Source organism: Schizophyllum commune (assembly GCF_000143185.2).
Source record: "Schizophyllum commune H4-8 unplaced genomic scaffold SCHCOscaffold_2, whole genome shotgun sequence".
In the NCBI taxonomy this organism is placed as follows: domain Eukaryota; kingdom Fungi; phylum Basidiomycota; class Agaricomycetes; order Agaricales; family Schizophyllaceae; genus Schizophyllum; species Schizophyllum commune.
Window position 1 is genome coordinate 423,961 of NW_026089539.1, and position 19,518 is coordinate 443,478.

General features: G+C 58.6%; 8 protein-coding genes across 8 annotated transcripts; 6 read left to right on the forward strand and 2 right to left on the reverse strand.

The window, feature by feature from the left end:
- Positions 1 to 1,104: 1,104 nt before the first annotated feature.
- On the forward strand, positions 1,105 to 5,184 carry SCHCODRAFT_02609408 (ARM repeat-containing protein). Its single transcript, XM_003038930.2, has 13 exons — positions 1,105 to 1,197; positions 1,251 to 1,309; positions 1,357 to 1,600; positions 1,649 to 1,687; positions 1,739 to 2,345; positions 2,395 to 2,450; positions 2,496 to 3,050; positions 3,105 to 3,339; positions 3,389 to 3,726; positions 3,773 to 3,913; positions 3,967 to 4,137; positions 4,188 to 4,307; positions 4,354 to 5,184. Exons 3-13 carry the CDS (start codon positions 1,493 to 1,495, stop codon positions 4,960 to 4,962), a joined length of 2,979 nt encoding a protein of 992 aa, XP_003038976.2. The 5' UTR covers positions 1,105 to 1,197; positions 1,251 to 1,309; positions 1,357 to 1,492; the 3' UTR covers positions 4,963 to 5,184.
- Positions 5,185 to 6,156: 972 nt separating this feature from the next.
- SCHCODRAFT_02487198 (uncharacterized protein) lies at positions 6,157 to 6,485 on the forward strand (the record flags this gene model as incomplete). Its single annotated transcript, XM_003038929.2, has 3 exons — positions 6,157 to 6,247; positions 6,304 to 6,384; positions 6,439 to 6,485. 3 exons carry the CDS (start codon positions 6,157 to 6,159, stop codon positions 6,483 to 6,485), a joined length of 219 nt encoding a protein of 72 aa, XP_003038975.1.
- Positions 6,486 to 6,767: 282 nt separating this feature from the next.
- Positions 6,768 to 8,442, forward strand: SCHCODRAFT_01209476 (phospholipase C/P1 nuclease). The gene is made up of 11 exons (XM_003038928.2): positions 6,768 to 6,892; positions 6,942 to 7,022; positions 7,070 to 7,107; positions 7,164 to 7,195; positions 7,252 to 7,335; positions 7,395 to 7,459; positions 7,518 to 7,626; positions 7,697 to 7,782; positions 7,841 to 8,002; positions 8,058 to 8,132; positions 8,203 to 8,442. The coding sequence occupies exons 1-11, from the start codon at positions 6,785 to 6,787 to the stop codon at positions 8,284 to 8,286; spliced, it is 924 nt and encodes a 307-aa protein (XP_003038974.1). The 5' UTR covers positions 6,768 to 6,784; the 3' UTR covers positions 8,287 to 8,442.
- On the reverse strand, positions 8,124 to 9,470 carry SCHCODRAFT_02609414 (NAD(P)-binding protein). Its single transcript, XM_003037594.2, has 4 exons — positions 9,228 to 9,470; positions 9,007 to 9,171; positions 8,605 to 8,887; positions 8,124 to 8,520 (listed from the first exon to the last, which is right to left on the reverse strand). Exons 1-4 carry the CDS (start codon positions 9,414 to 9,416, stop codon positions 8,342 to 8,344), a joined length of 816 nt encoding a protein of 271 aa, XP_003037640.2. The 5' UTR covers positions 9,417 to 9,470; the 3' UTR covers positions 8,124 to 8,341.
- A 173-nt stretch (positions 9,471 to 9,643) lies between these two features.
- SCHCODRAFT_02142308 (uncharacterized protein) lies at positions 9,644 to 10,812 on the forward strand. Its single transcript, XM_050341918.1, has 3 exons — positions 9,644 to 9,832; positions 9,882 to 10,613; positions 10,671 to 10,812. Exons 1-3 carry the CDS (start codon positions 9,677 to 9,679, stop codon positions 10,677 to 10,679), a joined length of 897 nt encoding a protein of 298 aa, XP_050202007.1. The 5' UTR covers positions 9,644 to 9,676; the 3' UTR covers positions 10,680 to 10,812.
- Positions 10,813 to 11,189: 377 nt separating this feature from the next.
- SCHCODRAFT_02609420 (S1/P1 nuclease) lies at positions 11,190 to 13,183 on the forward strand. The gene is made up of 11 exons (XM_050344374.1): positions 11,190 to 11,512; positions 11,589 to 11,707; positions 11,776 to 11,894; positions 11,947 to 12,006; positions 12,062 to 12,066; positions 12,123 to 12,224; positions 12,282 to 12,288; positions 12,337 to 12,413; positions 12,463 to 12,642; positions 12,744 to 12,815; positions 12,872 to 13,183. The coding sequence occupies exons 1-11, from the start codon at positions 11,411 to 11,413 to the stop codon at positions 12,950 to 12,952; spliced, it is 924 nt and encodes a 307-aa protein (XP_050202008.1). The 5' UTR covers positions 11,190 to 11,410; the 3' UTR covers positions 12,953 to 13,183.
- Positions 13,184 to 13,311: 128 nt separating this feature from the next.
- On the forward strand, positions 13,312 to 18,008 carry SCHCODRAFT_02743860 (uncharacterized protein). Its single transcript, XM_050347176.1, has 12 exons — positions 13,312 to 13,446; positions 13,495 to 13,602; positions 13,658 to 14,500; positions 14,556 to 15,079; positions 15,732 to 15,788; positions 15,841 to 15,853; positions 15,910 to 15,986; positions 16,036 to 16,087; positions 16,139 to 16,287; positions 16,346 to 16,424; positions 16,802 to 17,347; positions 17,486 to 18,008. Exons 3-12 carry the CDS (start codon positions 13,663 to 13,665, stop codon positions 17,644 to 17,646), a joined length of 2,496 nt encoding a protein of 831 aa, XP_050202009.1. The 5' UTR covers positions 13,312 to 13,446; positions 13,495 to 13,602; positions 13,658 to 13,662; the 3' UTR covers positions 17,647 to 18,008.
- On the reverse strand, positions 17,999 to 19,327 carry SCHCODRAFT_02527608 (uncharacterized protein). The gene is made up of 3 exons (XM_003037593.3): positions 18,873 to 19,327; positions 18,295 to 18,817; positions 17,999 to 18,237 (listed from the first exon to the last, which is right to left on the reverse strand). The coding sequence occupies exons 1-2, from the start codon at positions 19,009 to 19,011 to the stop codon at positions 18,459 to 18,461; spliced, it is 498 nt and encodes a 165-aa protein (XP_003037639.1). The 5' UTR covers positions 19,012 to 19,327; the 3' UTR covers positions 17,999 to 18,237; positions 18,295 to 18,458.
- Positions 19,328 to 19,518: the final 191 nt, after the last annotated feature.

The window sequence follows — 19,518 nt, forward strand, 5'->3', positions numbered from 1 at the left end:
AGGCCAGCACGAGGGATGTAAACTTGGCACGAAAAAGGAGAACCTCGCACGAGGAGGGGAAACCTGGGGTGAAGCTGAAGTTGTATATTCCGCCGCCCGCGCGCGTCGGTCGGCGTCCGAGGGACCGACTCGCGGCGCTGAAAGAGTCCAATCATCGCGCGGTCCAATAGTTTGACTTCCAAAGAACCAAGTCCCAATGATTTGACTCGCGCAGTCCAGTAGTTTGATGCACGCAATTGAGTGGTCGGGCGCGTTGGCGGGGTCCGACGGTCTGACGCGCTCGCACACGTGTATGTTCTCATCTCGCTGCCCCACCGGAACCAATCTGGTCTATCACCGTTCGAAGCCTCCGTTCCCTTTGTTCAATGAACAAGGGGAAGCAAGCGAAGGCCCTCCCGCCCAAACCGCGCGCAAGCGCCAGCGCCCCTTCCTCCTCGCCTCCCCAGGCCCATCTTCCGCACGTCAGGCGATCATCCAGGCGTGGGAGCGGTCGCGGGGCGGCGGGATTTTTCTCCGCCCGCTGCAGCGTGAGATCTGGAACATGCCCTTCGTTACGAGATCACCGTGAGCGTTGATGGGTGCGTCAGTCAGTCGCCACAGGGTCGCCCAGCGCCTGCCCTCCCGACCGTCAAAGCCACGCTCGCCGAAGCGCGCCCCCAATTTGTCAGCCAGGCTGCGGTGGCCTGGCTCCTGAATGCGGGTCAGAAAAAACGTTGGGAAATACGAAAGGGACCCCGGTTCGCGGGGCGCGACCTGCCTCGCTGCCGGGCACGCCTTTGGGCTGAGACAGCGCGCGCGGTGCGACAAGGGAGGCGATTGTGCACAAACATGGGCTGCTTTGGTGGCAAGTTCGCTGAGAGCTCGCTTGGTGTTTGTCAGCTTTCAGATTGTTCGGGCGTATGTACGCGAGCAGTAAATTAAAGTCTTTGAGCAGGCTTTGGGTGGTCGATGGCCACGTTGTGAGACTGAGTTCGCCGTCTGCAGCACGCGCGGGGCCGCATGTATTTTCTGTGATTTCTTGGAGGAAAAAGGAGAGTCAGGGTCCGGAATTTCCATTCGGCAAGGCGGAGTTCCAACAGGCTGGCTTTTGCCGATAAGAGAGGCGTGGTCCTTTGCTTGCGTCCGACCAAAATATATAGCCTACCATCCAGTCTCTCTCCGCTCCTCCTTCTTCGCTGAATCCGGGAGCATAAAAGGGTCAGCCTCGCCGTCCGACACGTCCCGCTCGCGCTCACCCCGATCCCCGACAGCTGCCGGCCGCTTGTAACAACAGTCAGTCAGTCGACCGCGACGGGCGAAAACCCTGCTGGTGCGCGACCACCTCCTCCGCAGCGACCACCCACTAACGCCGCGCAGAACCACCTTGTGCCATTAGCCATTCCATTGCTTAGCCCTAGTCCCCTTCCGTCTTCGCCTTCGCTTTCGCCTCTGTCGTTCACCGCCCTGGAACTTCTGCATCTCTCGGCGTCTACACATACACAACACAAACACCATGAATATTTCTCAGGAGAACCCTAGTACTACTACCCATACTGCTAATCACTCCCCCGTCGACGACCGCAAGCAGAGCCCTCCCGCCTTCCTCGACTTGGCCGACTCTGTACGTACTTCTTCCATTCATCAGACTCCTAGCGCTCATGCGGGGCAGGCGGCGCGGCTGGGGACTAATATGTCCGACATCTCTGCTGTGCGTGCCGCGCGCCCCCGCACCCCAGCGCCCACTGACTCTCCCCCGCAGCGCGTCGAGCTCAAACGCCAGGAACACGAGCGCCAGCGGCTCATGCAGCGCAAGATCTTCGAGGACCAGATGCGCGCCCTCGAGCAGCAGCAGGCGCAGGAGCTGCTCAAGATCCCCTTCGACGGCAGCGGCGGCGGCGCCCAGCCCGTCGCTGTCTCCGCGCCCACGACCCCGCCGCGTGTCAGCGCGCAGCTGAACGGGGACGCGCGCGACCCCGGCCGCCTGTCCGTCGACGCCGAGTCGCTCTCCAAGGCCGTCGGCTCCGCCGCGGACAAGCGCAAGTCCGTCACGTACGCGACCAGCACGGTCAACCTCTCCCCCGACCTTGGGGGCGCGAACGGCAACGGCTACGGCCGCGCGGTCGGCGCGAAGAGCATGCCTGCGAGCCGCCGCACCTCGGCGAGCAGCCAGGACGAGGAGCTCGCGGGCCACCTCCAGAACCTGGCTCTGGCTGGCGAGCGTTCCAACAGGGGCTCCCCCATCCCGCCGCCTGTCTCGGCGTCCATTCTCCTCAAAGGCAACCGCTTCGAGGACCAAGGCGCACGCTATGCGAGCACGTACAACGCGGGGATGATGCTCGACGAGCAGCTGGATCAGGAGATGCACAGTGCGTAGCTTGCCGTCGCGCAAGCACATCTTACTAACGCACTGCACAGACGCGATGCGGCACCTGCCCACGTCGGACGATGACAAGTACAACACATATAACAAGGTGTGTTACAATCCATCCCTCCACTTCTCCATACTTATTTCGCAGCAACAGGCATCTGCAGCCCTCGACCTGGCCCACCGCGGCGAGTCCCTCTCCGCCCGTGACAAGCCGTCCGATTGGCCGTCTTTCCCCGGGCGCGACAGCCTCTCGCGCTCCGATCGCCGCGCGTCCGCCAACCTGAACCTCTCCTCGTCCCCGAGCGACCTCGCCGCGATCGGCAAGCTCGCCGGCTCCGTGTCCGCCACGAACACGCCGCTCCTCGCGCAGCACCAGCCGTCCGCCACCGTCGGCCTCGGCTCGCGCCGCGCCTCGCCCCCGAGCCTCCTCGATGGCCTCGGCAAGCTCGAGGGCCTTGGCGGCACGACGCGCTCGGTGCCGACTACGCCACTCGGCCTGTCGAGCTCGGCAGCGCACCTTCTCAAGACCCCGGGCACGCCGCTCACGGATGCGCAGACGATCAGCCTGCTCGCTTCGGCTGCATCGAACGACTCGAACCTGTCGCCCAGCGATCTCCAGGCTTCCCTGTCGCGCGTCAACCCCGGCCAGTACGACAACGGCGCGCTGAACTTCTCAGGCCTGTCGCCGCACGAGCCGCTGCAGGTATGCTTGACTGACGTCCCGCTTGGTACCCAGTCAGCTAATGGGTTTGTGTAGCAGCAGTATGGTCTGAATTCCCCGTATGGGCTCGGGTCCGGGATCGAGGGTCGGTATGGGTACGGCTTTGATGGGAGCAACGGCTCGCCGGAGACGACGGGCTCGACCGCGCTTTACCACCACAACGGCGCGCGGTACGGCCTCGGTATCCCAGGCCGCGGCCCCAGCGGCATGGACAACAAGATGAACGGCTTGCACGGCCCCAAGCACAAGCGGGGCGACATGGACCGTGAGTGTGAGTGTGGTCTCCATCGTAAGATACTTTGTGCTGACGACCGTCTTAGTCAACCGCTTCGCAGGCACGCGGCTCGAGGACCTTCAGGGCGAGATCCCCGCGCTGTGCAAGGACCAGCACGGCTGCCGGTACCTGCAGAAGAAGCTTGAGGAGGGCCTCCCCGAGCACCGCGACATGATCTTCCGCGAGACCTTCGGGCACTTCGCGGACCTCATGACGGATCCTTTCGGGAACTACCTCTGCCAGAAGCTGCTCGAGTACTCTACGGACGAGCAGCGCAACATCATCTGCGAGAGCGTTGCGCAGGAGCTCGTGAACATCTCGCTCAACATGCACGGCACGCGCGCGGTGCAGAAGATGATCGACTTCTTGTCCACCAGGCGGCAGGCGAGTATTCTCTATGCGGGCCTGTGTTTGCGCTTACACGTCGCAGACTGACGGCCGGTACAACAACCACCAGATCCACTCGATTATTCTTGCGCTCAGCATGCATGTCGTGGTGTTGATCAAGGACCTGAATGGCAACCATGTCATCCAGAAGTGCTTAAACAAGCTCGCGCCGGAGGATAATCAGGTAAGCTACAAGTTGGGTGATGTCTCGGTTATCATTGGCTGACTACGGCGTAGTTCATCTACAATGCCGTCGCGGCGAACTGCGTAGAGGTTGCGACACACCGGCACGGCTGCTGCGTGTTGCAGCGCTGCATAGACCATGCGTCGGATCACCAGCGCATCCAGCTGGTGAACGAGATCACGTACAACGCGCTCACGCTCGTGCAGGATCCTTACGGCAACTACGTGAGTGGTTCGATTGTAGGACTTCGGTCGGTCGGCTAACGAATCTATAGGTCGTCCAGTACATCCTCGACCTGAACGACAACCGCTTCAGCGACGCCGTCATCAGGCAGTTCGCGGGCAACGTCTGCGCGTTGTCGGTCCAGAAGTTCAGCTCGAACGTCATCGAGAAGGTGCGTGGCTCCATTCGTATCTATGTCGCTATGCTGACCTGTCCAGTGCATCCGCGTCGCGGAGCACAACACCCGCAAGATGCTCATCGACGAGCTCCTCAACCGGACGCGACTCGAAAAGCTCCTCCGCGATTCCTACGGCAACTACTGCGTGCAGACTGCGCTCGACTACGCCGAGCCCGCTCAGCGCGCCCTGCTCGTGGAGGGCATCCGGCCTGTCCTGCCTCTCATCCGCAACACTCCGTACGGCAAGCGCATCCAGAACAAGCTGCAGCGCGAGCAGAACGAGGGCTACGGCGGCTATCACAGCCAGCCCAGCATCGCCGTGCTCAACAACGCCGGCGGCCGCCACATGTCGCCCAACATCCGCACGAACCAGCTGAACGACCTGTACCTCTCGCAGGCGCAGGCGGCGCAGTACCCGGGCGCGCAGTTCGGTGGCATCAGCCCCGCGACGGCTGCCGCGGTGGGCATGCCCATGTCCGCGATCGACCCGTACGTGCTCCAGGGCGGCGCCGCGCACAACCTCTCGCACTCGCCGTCGAACGGCTTCTCGACGTTCGGCACGCCGAGCTCGTACGGCAGCGCGGGGCTCACGGCGTCGTTCGGCGCGGACTCGTACCAGCGTTCCGCGTTCGGCGGCTACGCGATGTGAGCGCTGCCGGCGCACATGTCGTACCCCTATGCAGGCCAAGCCACAAGTCGTCCCGCCGCGCCACCCGCGGCAGGGGCATACACTCCTTTATGATATGAACCAGGTCCTCTATGCTGCCCTTTCGTGCGTCGCAGTCGCTCTCCCGCCGTCCCCGCACCTACTTACACCCCCCGCTCAGATCTAGCCTAGTACCTTACTCGCGTCTACTTTGACTTGTTTTCATTATACGGTACCATATCATTATCCGACCCGCTGCATTTGTATCTCCTACAGTACCACCGCATCCCCCCATTTTTGTTGCTTTTTGCTTTCCCGTGTCCGAACACTTTTCCTCTTACATCGATTGGCCAGGTGTCGCGTATTCACGTCAAATGTACAGGTTATACACCATTGATCCCCCTGCTAACACCTGCACTAGTGTCCACTGTACTCATCTTCAGTAGCACTGTCTACACAGTTGTATAAAGACCCAATTACTTAGATCGCTTGCAATGGATTGTCCAGGGGACGGATCTCTAATAACTCAAGCTCGCGTCGCTTGAGAGGGCGCGGCCTTGTTGAATTGCGCGAAAGCGTTGCGTGGAAGAGGGTGACGCTCATGATATTTGTGCGTCTTTGTACAAGTGGGCGTTGATGAGACGGATTCCCACGATGGATCCACGCTGTTGCTTGTTTCCGTACCACCGTCACTGCCAGCAACGGCGCTCAATCATCTTGATGCTCCTCACACTCGCCCAGAAAGTATGGCTATGTTTCGTCAACTGAATTGACGGACGCTCATTAACCGACTACGAACCCTCTAACGCGAACTCAAGCAGGCGACGCTGATTTCATTGCCAACCCTTTGAGGCCGCGGCTCATCCCCGCTCTCCACCTCTGAATAGAAGAGGTGACTCAGAGGTCTGCTGCGAGCATCCTGTGACGCTAGTAGCCCCAAGTGCATACTGGCTTTGTTGCGGTCGTATATTTCCCGTAACGCTTGGGGTCCTCGCAAACATTGCCCGTAACGATGCTGGCTCCACCTCTATTGGGGAGCTATGCCAGCAGGACTGTGAACTCGGTGAACGCGCATAAACTTCCATGTATTCCTCTGTGTTGGACGAAGGTATAAAAGGCAGCGTACGACGCCCTCTTTCCTCACCAACAGCACCTCTTCGACTTCCAACAACTAGCCTCTCTCACCCTCCGATAAACATGATTTTCAAGCTCTCCACCGTTGCATTCGCCGCCTTCGGCGCTGTCTTCCTCCTCGCCGGCCAGGTCAGCGCGCTCGCCGACAACCCTGGTACGCTGTTCGCGTCGTTGCCCTTTGACACGCGACTGACGCTTCTCTATTCGCAGTCGACGCCTGCAACGGCAGCAACCACTACGGCGAGGGCCACTCATGCTCATTCAAGTCAGGCGATGGTCAGGCTGATGGCTGTGAGTTGTCTCAATAGTCGACGCTGCGCCGTGTGTACTAATTCCTACCGACAGACTGCCACTTCACCGAGTCGGGTGTCCTCACCTGCGATACCGCTTAAATCAGGAGAGCATGAGCGGGAAGCGCCTCCATCCGCATGGCCTGTAATTATTGTCTAAATATTATGCTCGCTCGTCGTCGAGTGAGCTTCATCCTGAGTCGCCCGAGCTGATCTCTGTCGACTGCCAAGGCACGTCCGCGACAGGCGCAAGGCACCCCTACTCAGCAATGGTCTAGCCACTACCCTCATGACACCAACAGCAGTCTCGTTCTCGCCACAAGGGCTTTGAGCGGCCTGAACATCGTATAAGAGCTCGTTGTAACTTGTTGTGCGCACCTTCCCCCTCGATACCGAACGCCATGATGAAGCACCTCTTCTTCGTTGTTCTGGCTTTCTTTCTCGCGGCCTTCAGCGTGCGCGCCTTCGGCACGGAAGGCAATCAGGCGGTGGGCTACATTGCTATGCAGGTGATCATGTCCGTACCCATGCCGCGCGCCCAATGCTGATTATACCTAGTTTCTCGCCCCGCGAGCGCGCACCTTCGTCACATCTTCCCTTGGCCCGCAGTATGCATTCTCGCTGGGACCTGCGGCGACGGTCGGTCAGTCTGTGCATGGTCCAGCTCGGTATTAATCAATGTGTAGTGGGCCAACGCGGTTAAGTCGCAAAGGGCGTACGAGTGGTAGTGATCCATTGTCATTGAAGATTGCTACGTCTGTCTCATATAAGTCATACTAGGTCTGCCGAGCTGCACTATGTCAACGCCGTCGGTACGCGCAAGGCCTCAATGTAATTGTAACGCTCGCCAGCTGAACCCTTCCCATAGACACCGCCCCGAAGTACTGCGAAGTCGATCAGCAGGACTGCACGAATGGGCGGTGTATTTTGACGGCTATTGCGAACTACACGAGTGGGTCCATCGCCTTCAATATTCCCCATAAGTATCTCATCTGATCATCCTCGCTTCAGCTCGCGTAGTTGACACCAGCCTACCGGCCTCTCAGAGACAAGAGGCGCTCAAGTTTCTGGATAGTGTACGTTGCTCTCATCCCTCTCCCATACACCCGCGAATGCTAATCCATCGCTTAACAGTTCTTCGGTGACCTCGGCCAGCCACTCAACGTCGAAGCCTTCGAACACGGCGGGCGCGATATTCCCGCATTGTGTTCGGGCAAGCAGTCGAATCTCTATGATGTGTGGGGTAAGTTCTTACACGCATTCTCGTCGTTTGCAGATTACTTGGTTGCGTCTGAGCTGACAATCGCCCCCAGACTCCGGCATAATCACCCAACTCCTCAAGCGCAAGTACTCGCGCTCGGTGGCGAGGTGGGTGGGTGTGCTCGCTGGGAGGATAAGGGTGAGCATGCTTCGATGACTACCTTAGTAAATGATCCTGACGTGGAATCTCTTTTCAGACCGGCGAATACAAAGATAAAGCATCCCAGTGGCTCGCCTGTTCCTCCACGACGCAACCGGAAGGGCCCGAGTCTCGCAAGCGTGCCATCGACGGGGAATCGGACATCACTCCCTTGCAGTGCCCCCTCCTCTGGGCGAGCGAGTCGAATTGGCTGGTTTGTGTGAGTCGGAGGCAAGGGTGCACTTCGATGCGCACGTGCTCACTCCCTCGCGCAGTTCGACGTCCTGAGCTACACTTCTGTTAACCCGGGAGTCTGTACCGGAACGTACTATGATAATGCGGTGAAGGATGTGAGTATATCGTTTGTGCCTCGTCTGTTGGAAGAGTGACATGAAGGGAGAATTGACGCGTGTGTTATAGATCGAAATACAGGTCGCGAAACAGGGATATCGCTTGGCTGCATGGCTAAATGTGCTGTTCGACGGGTCTACGCATCTGCCTTGAAGACCGCAAGTAACGGGGTTTCCACTTCATACAAGTACAGGAAATGACAACACATTCACGGCTTGACAGCGTAGATCTGGAACGAGCCGACGTATTCGTTGAAGTCGATGTTCGTCGCCTTCTCCTCCGACTCCTTCTTGGTTCCGCACGTCGAGCCCTTGCCGCAGCAACCGACACTCTCCTTGTCGCTCTGGTAGACGTTCAGATCCTTCTGCGTGTCCACGATGGCGATATCTGTTATACTCGTCAGCAATCTGCGCCTTCTCAAACTCCAATCCACGCCTTCCCCCAGCTCCAATCCCCAACCAAAACACTCACCCTCAAACCCCGCCTCCCTCATCCACCCATCATACTCCCCGGGCTTCGCCGCCCCCGCAATGCACCCCACGTACAGCGTCAGATCCTCCCGGATGAAGTCAGGTAAATCGGTCTTGGTGAGGATATCCGACACGGCCATGCGCCCGCCTGGCTTGAGGACGCGGAAGATCTCGCGGAAGACGAGGGGCTTCTCGGCGTGGGGGACGAGGTTGATGACGCAGTTGGAGGAGACGATGTCGGCGGAAGCGTCGGGGAGGGCGATGGCGGTGATGCGGGATTTGACCTGAGGGCGCGGTGGTGGTTAGGGTATTGAAGGTGGGGGAGGGGGAGGTGACGAAGGAGAGACAGGGGAAGGGAGGAAGATGAGGAGGGGGACGAGAGAGCGATGGGAGAAAGACGTACGAATTCGACGTTCGTGTACCCTCCCTTTGCAGAGTTGCGCTTGGCGAGGTCGAGCATCTTGTCCGTCATATCGACGCCGATGGCCTTTCCCCGCTCGCCAACCTTGCGCGCAGCAAGAAAGACATCGATACCAGCTCCGGAGCCGAGGTCGACGAAGGTTTCTCCCTAAGAATATCGGTCAGTGCAAAATCAACAATCGCGAGTATGATCCGAAGGCTGACCTCCTTCAGGTTTGCCGTAGCAATAGGATTACCGCACGACAGCCCGAGATTAGCATCAGAGGGGATAGCAGACAGCTCCTCTGTCGAATAGCCAAAGGCCTCAGCGACACGGGCATTATACTGCCCGGTGCCAGTCGCGGTCTCGGTGACCTGGCCATAAAAATCGCGGACGGCGTTCGTAGTCATCATACGACGATTGGTGGTTATCGTACAAGGAAGAGGGAGGTACAGATGGGTTCCGCACCCCTCCCCCTCCTTTATATACTCTCCCTAGCCGCCATCCGCGCAGCCTCGGCGAGGGCTTCGAGGAGGTCACTGCTGGAATATGATTGGACGGAGGTAAAGACGAACGTGTGACAGTGACTTCGGTAGAAGCCGAAATTCAATCCATCGCGCGGAATGGGACGCTGCTCTTTGCTCCTGACCACTGTCGAGCTTCATCACTAGTCATGACTACCCGAAAGACGAACAAGACAAGTGCATCCGACTCTAGTGCGTCAGCTGCACGCGTGCGTGAGAATCAAAGACGCTCAAGGGCGCGCAAGCGAGAATATGTCGCTTCGCTAGAAGAGCGGCTGCGACGCTGCCAGGCTGAGGGAGCAGAGGTATACCTCTCCCCTATACATTATATTCATGCACCTACGCGGTCTACAGAAGAACGAAAAGATCCAGGCTGCCGCGCGAAAAGTTGCCGCAGAGAACCGAGCACTGCGGGAGCTTCTCCGCGAGAAGGGTGTAGACGAGGACGAGATCGCCACTCGAGTCGGTGGGGACACCCAAGATCCAAGGACACCAACATCGCCCTCCTGCAGCAATCCGTCTGCAAATTGCTGCTGCACAGGCTTTTCGACTTCAAGTCCTCCGTCGTGTCCACCATCGTCCTGCGGGGAGGGATCTGCGTCTACGTCGTCTCTTCGGCCAACCAGCCCTCCATCCAGCCTCGAAGTCGGTTCAAATTTGACCGATGACTCGCTGCTCTCCGCCCTCGTCTCCCTTTCGCCTATTATACCCGCCGTCATGCCGCCTAGTCTCGTTCAACCGACGTCGGACGCCGCCCAGCACAGCGATATTCTCTCCCTTGTCGAGGGAGCATCACTATTTTCAGCCCCTGCGCCGAACGTGACCACGCCTCCATGTCCTTGCGAGGCGGACTCCTTTCTCTACCCAGAAGCCGAGGACTCGTACACTTCCACGCCCTGCACTCTGGCTTACCAGCTACTACAAGCAGTGGGACTTCAGGCGCACCGAGAAGTGGACGAGGTCATCATCAACATCGAGCTATGGGGCGCATTCCGTGCTGCCCCACTCTTCAGTTTTGAAGGCTGTCGAGTGGAGAATAATGCGCTGGTGCATGTTCTGACGAAGGTTCTTTCCGGGTCTCTTCATGTGAGTGCATTACTTTACCTTTGGCATCTTCGTCGATGTCTTGCTCACGAGGTGCAGCTGTCCTAGACATTCCACATTATAATCATGTTGCGTCGTCGTACACGAAAATCATCCCTGCATCTTCCAGAAGATGGCCTCTCAGGGCGAGCCTCGACCTTCCGATCGGAACAGCGCAAGAAAGCAATTCTCCAGTGTCAAGTCTGCGAAGCTCTGCGCTCAACGTCGGTATGGGCGAGGTACCGACGCTTCTTCGAGGTCCGGCTCAGGACCACCCGTCGGACTAGCGACTCACCGACGCGCTACAGGGACGGCTCAGTCGCGCTGTTCCACCAATGCAACACCGATGCACTAATATCACTCATTCTGTCGACCCGATATACACATCCCTAAGCGTTATCGAACCTGTCCACAAGGTGAAGAATCACGTGTCTGTATCACCATTCCAACAATGGCCACTCCCTCATGGCTGCGACGACGGCCCCGCGCTCGCGATATCGACTTACGCATGTGCGTCGGGCTACCGCGTATTGTGCGGCCAGGAAGCTTTCTCCCATGCTGTTTGAGCCAGCAATCCCACTGATCGCATGTGGAAGTACGCCACCATGCTGTGCGCGCGAGCCTGTCCGCCGCGAATCACACCGACCGCGCGTCGCTGCAGCAGCTCGCAGCGCCTAGCATGTGGGCTCGAGGTATAAGTAGGACTCGGTGCGATAGGTGCAACTAAGCGTCCTTCTTGCTTCCCCGCCCCTTCCTTCATCTCCCCTTTCGCCTTCCCTCATCTCCCCGGTTACCTCACCATGAAGGCCGTCTCCGCAGCCCTCGCTCTTTCCTCGCTCGCCGGACGCGTCGTCGCTTGGGGCGCTGTGGGGCATGAAGCGGTTGGCTATGTGGCGCAGGCGGTGCGTGTGCTGGGCTCTGACGCCCAGCCTGGATGGTTGCGCGGACGGCTCATATTCACTGACGGCTTGCATTTAGTTCCTCGCGCCCAACGCACTCGACTTCGTCCAGACCTCCCTCGGGTCGAAGTTCAATGAGTCGCTTGGACCAGCGGGTCCGTGGGCGGACGAGATCAAGAGCAATCATGCGTATGATTGGTATGTCTGCCACTCACCGTGTGCACTCGACCCCGCCAAATGAACCTAACTCATGCGACGCACTGTAGGTCCTCCGCCCTCCATTACGTGGACGCGGAAGACAGCCCTCCATCGTCCTGCTCCGTCGACGAGGAGCGCGATTGCGCGGATGGAAAGTGCATCCTGACAGCGATTGCGAACTATACTTGTCAGTGGTAGTAGCAACGTGCCGTGAGCTGGGCTGACAATTGAACCCATAGCTCGCGTAGTCGATCAGGACCTGACGGATGCGGAGCAGTCGGAGGCCTTGAAGTTCCTTGGTGAGGAGATTCTTGACATGTATGACGAGAGGCGAAGCTAACGAGCATTCCACAGATCACGTAGGCATATACATCAGGAATTTTGTAGGGACCATGCTGATATCTGTGTCTTGCAGTTCATTGGTGACCTGGGCCAGCCTCTACACGTCGAAGCCACCAAGGTGGGCGGAAACGAGATCAAGGTCAAGTGCAATGGGAAGTCCACCAACCTGCACTCGGTGAGTATTTTGCCCCTCATTGCATCATACACCTACTGACGATGATGCTCTCTATAGCTCTGGGGTATGGCGCCCTTTTCATTCGAGCGAGCCAACGCTAATGGATGAGCAGATTCCGGCATCATCACCGTCCTTCTCAACGGCAAGAGCGCGGAGTCCTGGGCCTCTGACCTTGCGAAGAGGATCAAGGTGAGCCCTGCAGTCATGCTCAACAATTTGTCGCTAACTCCACACTCAGTCCGGCGGCGTATACGCCTCACAGGCCTCCGACTGGATCACCTGCGCTGACCCGAGCGCGACGCTGAGCCGGCGCGATCTCTCGCTCCGCGAAGATATCTGGATGTTCCTCGAGTCGCGCGCGATTAAGCCTTTGAAGTGCCCGCTCGAGTGGGCGAAGGACGCGAACTCGTATGATTGCGTGCGTGTTTGCTGTTTTTCTCCTTTCCGACCCTCTTTGTTCTCGGCCTTTCTGCTGAATCATCCTTTCACGACACGACATGCTGACCACACTACCTCCAGTCGACCGTCTTCACCTACAAGAACGGCTCCGACCTTTGCACGGGGTCCTATTACGACGATGCGGTGAAGACGGTACGTCGACATCGGTCCTATATCGTACGGAATACGCTGCTAACGGACCTTCCTAGATCGAACTGCAAGTAGCGAAGCAGGGCTACCGATTGGCGGCGTGGCTGAATGTGCTGTTCGATGGTGACACGAACTTGTGATGACTATGATGTTATCGCGGCGCGGCGCGGAGCAGAGAGGGCGCCATGTAGCACTAGTTCAAAGTGCAGGAGCCCGACTGACGGGTGGCAGCTTCGTTCATGAGTTAGACGAGGCACGAATAATGTCCTGTCGAGAACCAACGCTAGCACCCTGAAGTACTGAATATCGAGTGTTGCTCTGCAATCCAGGTTGGATTGATCACGATACAATGTCAAAGGAAAGTAAAGACATTGGGGCTCTTGACTACCGTTAGGAGGAGTACCAGCCGTACCTTCGGGCTGTGTGTATGGTGATTGAGAGTCGCTCGAAATGCCATCAGTGGCGCAGAAATCGAACTTGTCACGCTGTCGTCCAAGCGTGACACCTCTTGCCTTTCGCCGTCATCGCGTCTGGCGCCGCTTACCTACAGGCATCTCCACGCGCGGCGAGGCATATCCACTGTTCCGTGCCTATACTGACCATCCTTCTGCTTCTCCCCTCATCCGGCTCAACGGTATACGAGTAGCAATTTCCTGAGAGGACGTATCTAACGGCGATCCAGTCCTTGTAAACCTCAATTGTACCACTAAGAAGATCTTGTTCGGATACCCTGGTCCAATCAACACACTGTAGCATAGCAATACCTTCAGACTCAGCACTTATACGTACGGTCAGTTCCGTCCCAGCCTGCCTCCAACATCACTTCCGCTAACCAGATAACCCAGATATAATGGGCGTCATCCTCCCCCAGGAACTCATCGACGACATCGTCGACCAGCTCCACGATGACCCCGCCGCCCTCCGCGCCTGTTGCCTGGCCGGCGCCTCCTTCCTCGACATGGCGCGCACCTACCTCTTCCACGCCATCTCCCTCTCGCCCATCCGCGGCGGCGCCAAGCGCTGCGCGCAACTGCAGGCCCTTCTCGACAACAACCCGGCCCTCGCGGGATACATACGGCATCTGCGTCTGGTAGAAGATACAGGCGGTATAGCGCGCGCGTGGCTGCACGTCGAGATGTCGCTTCCGCCTCTGCTAAGACGCATTGCGGATGCACAGGCGCTTCAAGGGCTGTATGTCTACGGTCCTGCGTCTTCGTCGATATCGTGGAGTATCTTGCCGGCTCCGACGCGGGCTGCCCTTTTCGACATCGTGGCTTCGCCGTCTTTGCGCACCTTGCGCTTGGAGCGCGTTAGCGGGCTGCCCTATCTTCTGCTGGGATCTCTTGGACCATCGTTGGCGGATTTGACTCTTCTGCACCCAACTCTGATTGATATCGACGAGGATGAGCACGAGAAGACCGTAGCGGACAAGCAGAAGAAGGCATCCTCTGCACCTGCTCGCTCGCTCGTCTCCATACAGGTGGAGACCCCGTACGAGCTGCGCCATGCCGGGAATGTGGAATATCTGCTGGATTGGCTGGCTCAGCGCGAGCGTCGGGATGATACGTCGCCACTCAGGCGTCTCAACGTTGTGCTGCATGCCCGCGGGCCCGATACGCATGAAGCGGTGAACAGGTTGCTGACAAGCTGCGCGGCTCTCGAGACTGTCTCCCTGTATCCATGCTCAGGTATGCCTGCATCTGATCCATCCGTTTCTAAACTTTGGCTCACATACACGAACAGACTACGTTCCGCCTCGCGCTTTCTCAGCGATGGACACGGCGATCGCCATGACGCGGGTCTCTACACTACGGGACGTCACCCTCGGCGGGGCCACCCTCCGCCTCGCGCCCCTCGGCGTCCCCCGCTGGCTCGTCCGCGCCTTCGACCTCCTCCCCGCCAGCGTCGACTCTCTCCGCATCGACTTCGTCGACGCCGACTGGCGCGCCGGCGCCAGCGGCTTCGCAGACTGGGAGTCCGTCGACGAGACGCTCGGCGCGTGGGCGGCGCGCGCGAAAGAGTTGCGGGAGAAGATCCAGGACGATCAGCCGTCGATGCTGTTGCAGCCTCTCGCGCTGTCGGGGGACACGCAGATCGAGGTGATCGGGCGGGGGATGCGGAGTATGGCATTGATGGGGGCGCCGCCGAGGAGGGTGACTCTGTGTCTGCCGGCGGAGCTGAGGTACACGATGTTGGGGTATGAGAGGCTGGTGGAACGGATCTGGCTGTCGCTGCCGCGGCTTGTAGTGCCAGGCGTTGTGCTCGATGTACGCTCGGGACCAGGTCGGCCGACGACTTGGTGAGCTCTGATGTGGGCGTGTGCTTGCACTTGTTTGTCTTCCCCTGATTAGGCAATCCTTGACCGACGAACTTCTTGGCACAGACTCCCATGTTCGATATACACGCCTTGACTTTGCGCTGGTATATCTGCTAAATCTTGCCAAAATGTGCAGGAATAACACCCTCGCTATGTGGCTGGCTTTGCTTACGGACTTCGCTGAGATAACCAAATTTAGTAAGCCTTGCGATAAGTCCGCGACGGAAGCCTACTCCGTAGCCACCGACGGTTCTTCTCGCCATCTGGACAGCTTCATCACAAACAGCCTGCCTTCACTTTCCCTCCATTGGATCGAAGGCGTCTTTCCCAGACTATCCCCCGTCCCAATCACGGGCACCCGCATGCGGGCGGCGGAATCAATGACGACGGGGAGGAGGCGACGCAGGCGCATACCGTTCACGCGCTTCCTATTTACGCGCTATACCTGTTTACGCGCTTCCTGTTTACGCGCTTTTTACTCCGATACGCGCCATCAGGCGCATCCCCGCGAAAAATGCATGGGGCGGGGTTGGCGGTCCTTGCCTTCTGCCATTCCGTTCCTTCAGGCTCGTATGCGCAAGCGCTGGGACCGTTGTGCATAGTTCGCTGGCAGCATGGCCGTCACTCACTCGATCATCCTGGCCGCGTCGATGATTGAGGTGCGTTGCCAAGCCTGGCGGGAAGGATAGGGTCACTGACTCTGCGAGCCAGCTCTTCTCCTACGGTGCGCTCTGACATCGCAAATGCACCTGTCCGCTGGCCCTGACATTTCATACCTAGGCATATATACGACGGTATTTCTACAGCATGTGGCGACTGTCTATCGGAGGAGTGTTGTGAGGCATAAGCGCGTAGGGGTGAGTGTATTGTTCCCCTTTAGTCGTGTTGGTACTGAAGGACATCTAGGCCTCCATGTACATCGCCACTGTCATGTATATCCTGGCTTCCGTGCATACAGGTGAGTACGCCTCTGGCAGCTCAATCGGATGCATCGTAACAGTGCGCCCAGCGATGACAATCTACCGCGTCATTCGGGGATTCAGCTTCATTCACGAGAATAACGAACAGATCGAATTTCTGACCAGCTTCACGCACTGGCATCTCAGAGTGATATTCACGACGGAGATGGCTCAAGTGGTGATGGCAGACTTGGTACTGGTGCGTAGGCATCCGAGTATAACCGTCGCCCATCGCTCATCTCATCCGATACACCCAGCTACATCTCACATACGTCGTCTGGGGGAACTCCTGGTGGTCTCTGGTCGGCCCTCTCACGCTCTTTGTGGTTTCCGTAGGTGCGGCGCTCCTTCCACTCCGTCTACCCCGATCCCCTCGTTCTTTCACTTCCGTGAACTGGTCCCCTTCTTATCGTGTAGTGTCTTCCCACTTCCCTCGCCACATCCTTCGCTTCTTTCCCCTTCGATCGCTTCTTTCTCACCACGCCGCTCTGAACCTTGAACCTTTTCCCTTTCCTGGACATTGTTTCCATAAGTAAACCTTGTCTCCGTTGCTTCTTCCCCTCCCTCCCTCACCGCACCTTCTCTCGTCTTACCTTTCCCCGTCTTACCTCTCCCCGTCTTATCTCACCCTCACATCGCCTCACCCTCTCACCTCACCCTCACCCCCTCCCCCCCCTCTTGACTCTCCCTACCCCTCACTAACCCCCTCCCAGTCACCGGCATCCTCGCCATCATCCACCTCGACGTGCAGTTCAACATGTACATGGCCATCTGCCTCCCCGCCTCCTTCGCCGAGAACCTGCTCATCACCGCGCTGCTCGCCTGGCGCCTCCGGCAGCGCCATCGCAAGTCCATGCGCGCGGGGCTTGTGAACGTCGGGGACGCGGCGTTCGACCGACCGGGAGCGTTCGAGCGCGACAGAACAGTTGTGGGAGATGATCACCCGCGGGCCTCAGTTGACCTGAGTGCCAGTCCGCGCCTCAGTCACGGTGGTGGTGGTCACCTGACCACTCGTCGTCTGGCAAGCGGGTCGTCCACCGAGCGCGCAGACGCCTCCCTCGGCAGCGCCCACCGCCTCGCCGGCAGCATCAGCTCCTCGCACGGCTCGGCCGCCCGCCGCGGGCGCCTCCTGCGCATCTCGCGCACGATCGTGCGCACGTCGGCTATTTGGCACGTTCTCTTTGGCCTGTTCACGGCGCTGTCGCTGGCGGAAAGCGTCGCGCAGACGCTGACGCAGGCGGCGATTCCGGCTACGGCGGGTGAGTATCCTATGTTTCTACTCTCATGGCCTTCCCAGTGTCTACATCTGCATTGCATACCTGAGGAAGAAGGCCCTCCGCAGATCGCGACCCCTCCTGAATTCACCTCTCATCATACGAACTGACCCCCATCCCCAGGTCTCACCTACTCCCTCCTCACCCTCCGATTATACCGACTGCTGGACGACGACCACGCCCAAATGACTCAATGGCAATTGCCCACTATTCAGATTCGAGCGGGTGCGACGCAGCGAAGATCGTCGGAGGACAGGCGGTCGGAGTCGAGCTTTAAGGGGTAAGGAGTTCGTTGTAAGTAGGTGGCCGGTCAGCGATTTCGCTACAGCTATGTGCTTGGCAACGCTGGATGACCCGCGACTGCTGGATAGCGGGCCAGGTCTGTTCAACGACTCCGGTACGTCGTGCATAAGCAACTCCCTTCATGTAGACGGTAGTTTTACGATGATATGCGGACTTCACTGGCCTGCTCTCAAGGCTGCATGATGTTGCAGATTCTCTGTCCCATCACATACCTATGGAAAATGTTCATGGATAGATACCACTGCATCACATAGCTGCTATCACTGCACTACATACAGTAGCTGGATACCGGACTTTTTGCGTACACATTTGGATTCACTGTATTATCAGCAACCTTTGAGTGAATATGTTGGATAGCAAACTAAGATACAGGTGAAGAGCACAATATGTAGCGGTGAGACGAATATGGCGACAGGAAATGAATCTTGACTCGGAGCAAGCAGGGTACACCTTCCTTCCCATCCTCAATGCTGATGTCGACGCCAAGGCGGAAGAGGACGACCACACCGCGCCGCGCCTTCCTGAGAGGCGGAAGCTGCCGCCCCTGCCATCCAAGCCCATGGACCTCGTCCCTTTAGCGCGGGTCAGCTACACTTCGACTCCTCACGCTTCAACAAATGTGAACGTACCCGCGAAGGAGGACCCCAGCTCTCAGCACCGCCCCCACTTGAAGCGCCTCCCGTTGGTAGACTCGATGCACCTCCCAATGAAGGACCTCCACTTGAGGATTTATTCGGCGCAGAAACACTCGGCAAGACCGACCCGCTCGCACTCGGATCCAGGCGCGCCAGAATCAGCTTCGCGATATGCTCGGCCACAGAGCAACGGCGGCTGACTGAAGGAGGGGTACGAGGTGGTCGGCGTCGTCTAAGAGGCTGTGGGGAGTGTAGGTGTGGGGAGTGGTATGTCGGGAGGAACGGCGGGTGACTGAGCGGTCGGGGTAGTCAACTTGGCGATCATTGTGGGTGGAGGAGCGAGTGGGGTATTCGACAGAGCGATCGTGGTAGTCCTTCCCGTGGATCGCCACCTCGCGGCCCTCACGCTCATCTCGCTCGTCTTCATCCTCATCGTCCTCGGCGGTCGCCAGCACGAGCGCGCCCCCCGCCCGACCCGCAGCGCGCGCCATGCACTCGTGGCATTCGCAGCAACCGTCTGGTAGCCAAGTTACGTCAGGTCGAGTATATTCACGAGTATCTGGATGGCGCACCAGGTCTCTGTGTGGGCCCATTACCCCCTCTCTGCCCCATAAAGTAGTACGCGCCACCCGCGGCGGCGAGGCCGACGGTGACTACGCGCATGAGCATCATCTTGCGGAAGAGGAATGCGTCGAAGGGGTCGGATTGCATGGTGAGGGAGGAGTGTGAGGAGGGCTATGAAGCGCGGTGAAGGGCTTCCAGGTAAGAAAGACTGAGCTTGAAGGGAGGACTGAACTCGATGGGGGAGTACTGAGCTCGATGAGAGAGCACCGCGCTCGATGAGGACAACTGAGCTCGACGGAGGCGTCAACCACGATGGCGGCAACAGGCAATGCTACAACGCGCCCTCGCCCCCCACGGCGTCTGGATCCTGCATCACAGGCCCACATAGCGAGACGCGTCGTATCGGCTATCGGCTAGACTTCAGAGTTTCAAGACGTTACGAGGATTATTACATCGTCTGGGATAGGCTATGGCCTGAATACGACAAGAGAGGGCTGAATACGGTTGGGTATCCGGCGAAAGGTGCGAGGGGGTGGGGGTGGGGTTCATACATCTGTGATCGTAGGCAGAGATGACCGTGGAGAGGAGAAGAACCCAGTGGCGGGGATCTCGGCGTTCATACTTCTCGCGCACGTGGAGTGATCGGTACCGATG

Bases quoted from the DNA above. Each gene is read 5' to 3' on its own strand.
- SCHCODRAFT_02609414 (XM_003037594.2), bottom strand. From the start codon at position 9,416: ATGATGACTACGAACGCCGTCCGCGATTTTTATGGCCAGGTCACCGAG. The intron at 9,172-9,227 runs GTCAGCCTTCGG...CGATATTCTTAG, and splicing joins CTACGGCAAACCTGAAGGAG to GGAGAAACCTTCGTCGACCT. The intron at 8,888-9,006 runs GTACGTCTTTCT...CCGCGCCCTCAG, and splicing joins GGTACACGAACGTCGAATTC to GTCAAATCCCGCATCACCGC.
- SCHCODRAFT_01209476 (XM_003038928.2), top strand. From the start codon at position 6,785: ATGATGAAGCACCTCTTCTTCGTTGTTCTGGCTTTCTTTCTCGCGGCC. The intron at 7,023-7,069 runs GTCGGTCAGTCT...ATCAATGTGTAG, and splicing joins CGCTGGGACCTGCGGCGACG to TGGGCCAACGCGGTTAAGTC. The intron at 8,003-8,057 runs GTGAGTCGGAGG...TCCCTCGCGCAG, and splicing joins AGTCGAATTGGCTGGTTTGT to TTCGACGTCCTGAGCTACAC.
- SCHCODRAFT_02609420 (XM_050344374.1), top strand. From the start codon at position 11,411: ATGAAGGCCGTCTCCGCAGCCCTCGCTCTTTCCTCGCTCGCCGGACGC. The intron at 11,513-11,588 runs GTGCGTGTGCTG...GCTTGCATTTAG, and splicing joins TTGGCTATGTGGCGCAGGCG to TTCCTCGCGCCCAACGCACT. The intron at 12,414-12,462 runs GTGAGCCCTGCA...CTCCACACTCAG, and splicing joins ACCTTGCGAAGAGGATCAAG to TCCGGCGGCGTATACGCCTC.
- SCHCODRAFT_02609408 (XM_003038930.2), top strand. From the start codon at position 1,493: ATGAATATTTCTCAGGAGAACCCTAGTACTACTACCCATACTGCTAAT. The intron at 2,451-2,495 runs GTGTGTTACAAT...CTTATTTCGCAG, and splicing joins AGTACAACACATATAACAAG to CAACAGGCATCTGCAGCCCT. The intron at 3,340-3,388 runs GTGAGTGTGGTC...CGACCGTCTTAG, and splicing joins GGGCGACATGGACCGTGAGT to TCAACCGCTTCGCAGGCACG.
- SCHCODRAFT_02142308 (XM_050341918.1), top strand. From the start codon at position 9,677: ATGACTACCCGAAAGACGAACAAGACAAGTGCATCCGACTCTAGTGCG. The intron at 9,833-9,881 runs GTATACCTCTCC...CGCGGTCTACAG, and splicing joins GCCAGGCTGAGGGAGCAGAG to AAGAACGAAAAGATCCAGGC.
- SCHCODRAFT_02743860 (XM_050347176.1), top strand. From the start codon at position 13,663: ATGGGCGTCATCCTCCCCCAGGAACTCATCGACGACATCGTCGACCAG. The intron at 15,080-15,731 runs GTACGCTCGGGA...CGTTGTGCATAG, and splicing joins TGCCAGGCGTTGTGCTCGAT to TTCGCTGGCAGCATGGCCGT. The intron at 16,088-16,138 runs GTGAGTACGCCT...CAGTGCGCCCAG, and splicing joins CCTGGCTTCCGTGCATACAG to CGATGACAATCTACCGCGTC.
- SCHCODRAFT_02527608 (XM_003037593.3), bottom strand. From the start codon at position 19,011: ATGCAATCCGACCCCTTCGACGCATTCCTCTTCCGCAAGATGATGCTC. The intron at 18,818-18,872 runs GTGCGCCATCCA...CTTGGCTACCAG, and splicing joins TGGGCCCACACAGAGACCTG to ACGGTTGCTGCGAATGCCAC.